The sequence below is a fragment of the Micromesistius poutassou genome, assembly GCF_964030765.1.
Source record: "Micromesistius poutassou genome assembly, chromosome: 10".
NCBI classification, from domain to species: domain Eukaryota; kingdom Metazoa; phylum Chordata; class Actinopteri; order Gadiformes; family Gadidae; genus Micromesistius; species Micromesistius poutassou.
In genome coordinates this window covers 9,051,143-9,056,142 of record NC_140280.1, presented here as the reverse complement: position 1 = coordinate 9,056,142, position 5,000 = coordinate 9,051,143, and the positions used below count along the sequence as shown (strand labels likewise).

Genomic DNA, 5,000 nt, shown 5'->3' with positions numbered 1-5,000 from the left:
GGCGAGCCAAGGTTTGTTCTCCCTGGGCTTGATCAGGACATGGAAGAGGATGTGTTTGAAGCCAGGGAGTTAATAAGGAGAGGGTTCTGAGTCGATGGCTACTTCCCTCATTAGTGCGGGTCCTTACCTTGAGTCGCTCTGACACGCTGTCCGTGAAGCTGATGGTGAACTCCTCCACCTTTGGGGGCTTCAACCTCTTCTTCTCTGTCTGGAACTCCGTGCGAGTCTTCACCACCACCTGGAGGAGACAGAACAACGTTGAGGGACAGTAGGGTAGGACAGGTTTTAAGGGACACTGAAGTTTGACATTCTGAGTGACAGTGACGCTCCTCATAAGGAAGGTTGAGACTTTTCTAAATCCTGTTCCAAGCGTCCGTGGGACTGCAGGGAGACACCAGCTACAGAAGGACAGACAGGCTGACAGACAGACAGACAGATGTAGTCCAGAGAATACAGGCTGCTCCCTAAGAGTGAGTCACATAGTAATTGTGAAGCTGCATAATTATCTTCAATTAGTTTTTTTTTATTTAAGTAAATACAATCTTGATGGATTAACCGAACAGTATCAAAGACTCTAAATTAAAATTGATTCAGCTCAGTAAATAAGAAATAAAAGACACTAATCCTCAAAATTCTCCAAAAGAGAAGAACAGGTTTTATGCATGAGTCTACCGATTAACTCAGACAAGGGATCACAATTGCCGGGACACCCACACACACACACACGCAACCTGAATTTCCATCTGTTGCGTTCAAATCAGTTCAAAAAGCACACCCTGCTACCCTTCACTTTGCAACTCTTTGAAATGTATTGCATTGAGAATCAAGAATTATCACGCTGCCTGTAACGCAGCCACCATCTCCTCACTTCATCCTACAGTGGCACGTAAACACAAAATCCAAACTCGTGGATTTCATCATGTCTGGGAGCTACTCTTCATGTCAATGGATGGCCAGCTGCCCAATCTGGGAACGTGTCGACACGGCCAGATGGAAGAGCTGAACAAGAATCACAGCCGACACATAGACAGCCTCAACAATTAACTGTAACCCAAAGGACTACAGCCGACCAATTTCTGAGAAAAAAGTACAAAATAAAAAAGCACACAGCTATCAATAGACGCATATAGGAAGCTGTAATCAACAGCGCTGCAGTGATGTGCTCAGTAACACTTTCCCTGATTGGACCCTTGAGGCGCAGTCTCACAAGCTCAGAGGTGCTGCTGCTGCTAGCTAGCTCTGCCACCAGTTAGCGGAGTAAATAAGCTCTTCGTTCTGCCTCCACTGCCCTCTCTTCAAGCTCATTTAGCAATTATATGCTCAGAGCCTGGAGGGTTGAAAACAGAAAATTAGGAAAAATGGAAGCTTTCGGTCATTACCTTTGGCTTTAGCACTGGCTGTCTGATTTAATTGGGCCATAAAGCCACTATTAATCCGCATTATCTCCTAGAACAGTCATTCGTTTCCACGTATGTCCATGAAGAGCTAAGTATCAGGGCGGCCCTTTGTTCAGTTAGCATCTTATCAGCAACAATGGTACAGATGACAGCATTTGTTCTTATATTTCTGTTTGATGAGGAATCTATTTGCTGATACCAGGTGAATGCATGTATTTGTACCAAAGAGCAAGAGTCAGAATAGACTTTATTAATATCAATGGTTGGATATGCCTACTTCTGTTAGGGACGGCACGGTACGAGATGACCATCGATTTCCTATGAGTTATGATTTGATTCAGAAACTAAATCTAAAATGCCAACCTCAACAGAAGAAGGGCATTATTACCCAAACCACAGCGGCTAGTTGAAGCACAAAGAGACAGACGGATCTGCAGAGACAGATAGGCTAGTAATTTAACTGTATGATCAGTAATAATAGATAAATGAATAAACAATAAATCATGAAATTAATTCCTAAATCATTTGTTCTTTCTTTCTCCGTTGCCCCCCCCCCCCCCCCCCTCTGTCCTCATCATTGAACATCTGTCAGTCTAGACTTTTCTCATGCTTCCCCTCAAGTGACCCGATCCAGTCTGCTCCGGTCCATCCAATCAAGCCATGGTGACCCAGTGGAGCCCTTGTTTCAGCTACGCCCTGCTGCCCAGTACCCAGCAGTGTCTCTTTTTTAGGGCTGCAAAATGAGTTGCACATGAATCCAAATCACGATATTGTCCATTGCCATTAGCTCAGTGGCCCTGTAGAGTCTAACACAGGACTAACATAACGGCCCTGTAGAGTCTAACACAGGACTAAAATAACAGCCCTTTAGTTTAACATAGGACTAACTTAACAGTTGAACACAGGACTAACGTAACCTGTAGAGTCTAACACAGGACTAATATAACAGCCCTGTAGAGTTTAACAAAGGAATAACATAACCGTTTAACACAGGGCTAACATTACAGCCCTGTAGAGTTTAACACAGGACTAACATAACAGTTTAACACAGGACTAATTTAAGAGTTGAACAGGACTAACGTAACTTGTAGAGTCTAACACAGGACTAACATAACAGTTGAACACAGGACTAACATTACAGCCTTGTAAAGTTTAACACAGGACTAACATAACAGTTTAACACAGGACTAACTAAACAGTTGAACAGGACTAACGTAAGCTGTAGAGTCTAACACAGGACTAACATAACAGTTTAACACAGGACTAACATTACAGCTCTGTAGAGTTTAACACAGGACTAACATTACAGCCCTGTAGAGTTTAACACAGGACTAACATTACAGCCCTGTAGAGTCTAACACAGGACTAACATAACAGCCCTGTAGACACAAGATTTTAACATGACTAACATAACAGCCCTGCAGAGTTTAACAGGACTAACATTACAGCCCTGTAGAGCTTAACACAGGGTTAACATGTAGGGTTTAACAGGACTAACATAACAGCACTGTAGAGTTTACTCGACTCTGAGACGTCAGTTCAGGCCGATAGTCGACTTATCGCTGCACTTTTAACATCCTTATTTCATTTGATTTCTAGGACCTAAGAAAACGAGTTCCAGGGCTGAGAGAGTGCTATAAATAGAAACACTGTTAACATAGTCCTTTGTCACAAGCAAGTGTGCCGCCTGATAATAACATCCAGAAAGCGGTTCTGAATGTGTCTGAACTAATCAAGACATACCAAAGAGCTCTACTGGAAAACACAGTCCAGATCTCAGCCTCTGGTTCCCCTTTTGAAAGCGATCATAAGGTTTTCAGAAAGAGTCTGATAGTTTACCCCAACGTAATCGTACACATATGGAAAGTTAGTTTCCCCTGTATTGTATCGGCCTTCAATTTTTTTCTGACGTCTGTACTGATACTGGTGTCTGTATTGATAAGTTAGGGCTCTTCCTCACCTAGAGTTCACTAAGTCTGTTCTCCATTAAACTCTTCATTACCTAGAGTCCTAAGAGAGAGAGAGCAGTAGTCAATGTAGTCCTGTGAGAGAGAGCAGTAGTCTATGTAGTCCTGTGAGAGAGAGAGAGCGGTAGTCGATGTAGTCCTGTGAGAGAGAGGAGTAGTTGATGTAGTCCTGTGAGAGAGAGAGACCAGTAGTCTATAGCCGTTTTCACATATGACCTCCGTCTTTTCTCCGCATTTGTGGATCAAGAGGTTCGACTGTGAGGGTCATTCACACTTATTCACACTTGATGCCCGATATGCGGACATCGGTGTCGCTCAGTCATCAGTAGAATCTCCGGCTGCTTAAGGGGGGCAGGCTTGCAAGGGGCGGGATATGACAGAGGGTCTCGGTTTGACCGCAGACAGCGCGGAGGCAGATCGGGCAGCACTCATCGCGATCATCTTAAATGTTGCTGCAGCGATGCGCATATACCGTTGCATCCACAACATCCACATCGATCGATGAAAGATTGGATCATGAGTTAGAGACAAATAGAGGAAAAGACGAACAAGAAAGGCGTCGTGAATGACTGCGTTACCGTTTGATCTAACAAACACTGGGACAAATGTAGTTGATTGAATGAACAAGTCTGGTTGTGTCTGTGCAAACATGTACTGTAAAGTTAGTGAAACTATGAATAAAGTACACAGCCTGTCAAGAATCGGTGGCCGCTTCATTCTGACCATATTCAAACCTATAAGCAGACCCACTGCTGTTACCCCCGAGAGAACATCAGACCTGGAGGGAACGACTTCCCTGTGCTCCTCCACTACGGTCTGGGAGCCGACAGCAGGAAAGGTGTAACATAATAATAAAAAACATTTTCTATATACGCGTGCAGCTGTGAACTCATGTATTGTAATTTATTGTATGATGTTGTACTTAAGGGTTACGATAAGACCTATCATTTAGCGTTCACCTCATATGACTCTGAAAAGCAGTGGCACATTAAAATATGTTTTAAACCATTCAGCGAACAAAATGCAATAGGCTGATTATCGATTAGGGTGGGGTGCCACTCAATGACATGGAAACGTAGACCAAAGCGTCATCAACACGCCCACTCAACTGGTGTGAAATGCCGACATCCTACTGCTCATTCACATATAAGGTTATTAGCTTTTCCACCGGCTAAAATACTACCTCAGGGGTAGTCTTTGACGCTTCGACGCAGTCGTAAACCTTTATGGTTCTGCGTCGGGTTTTAGTGAGCAGACCAATCAAAAGCCCTTGCGGCTGCGTCGCCTCAACGGAAGGTTACGATTTTTTGGGAGGCGCACGTCAGGCCCTTGCGTTGGACGCGAGGAGGGTCCGCAAGGACGTAAGGGGCCCGTAACCCCCTTGAGTTGCGTGAACGTGGGACCATAATCAGCCCTTTAGTCTATGTAGTCCTGTGAGTGAGAGAGAGCAGTACGCTAACTCATATCCACTGACAATTTGCAAGTCAATGTAGGCTCATAAAAAATATATATATTTGAAATGTTAGGTTACAAACAAAATGGTAGTTGACCACCGGGCTGGTAAACGCGGGCTGAATGGAACCCTGGTGCGAGACCAGGGCAGTTGCCAGGAATTCTGGGCCCCCTGAAAGAATAT

General features: G+C 44.2%; 1 protein-coding gene across 1 annotated transcript in view; it reads right to left on the bottom strand.

The window, feature by feature from the left end:
* Positions 1 to 5,000, bottom strand: part of nsg2 (neuronal vesicle trafficking associated 2) — a gene marked incomplete at both ends in the record, with an annotated part of 45,028 nt that overhangs the window by 36,704 nt on the left and 3,324 nt on the right. The window contains one exon of the mRNA XM_084474109.1: positions 128 to 238. Coding sequence (XP_084330235.1) covers positions 128 to 238 — 111 coding nt within the window. The remainder of the gene's footprint in view (positions 1 to 127; positions 239 to 5,000) is intronic.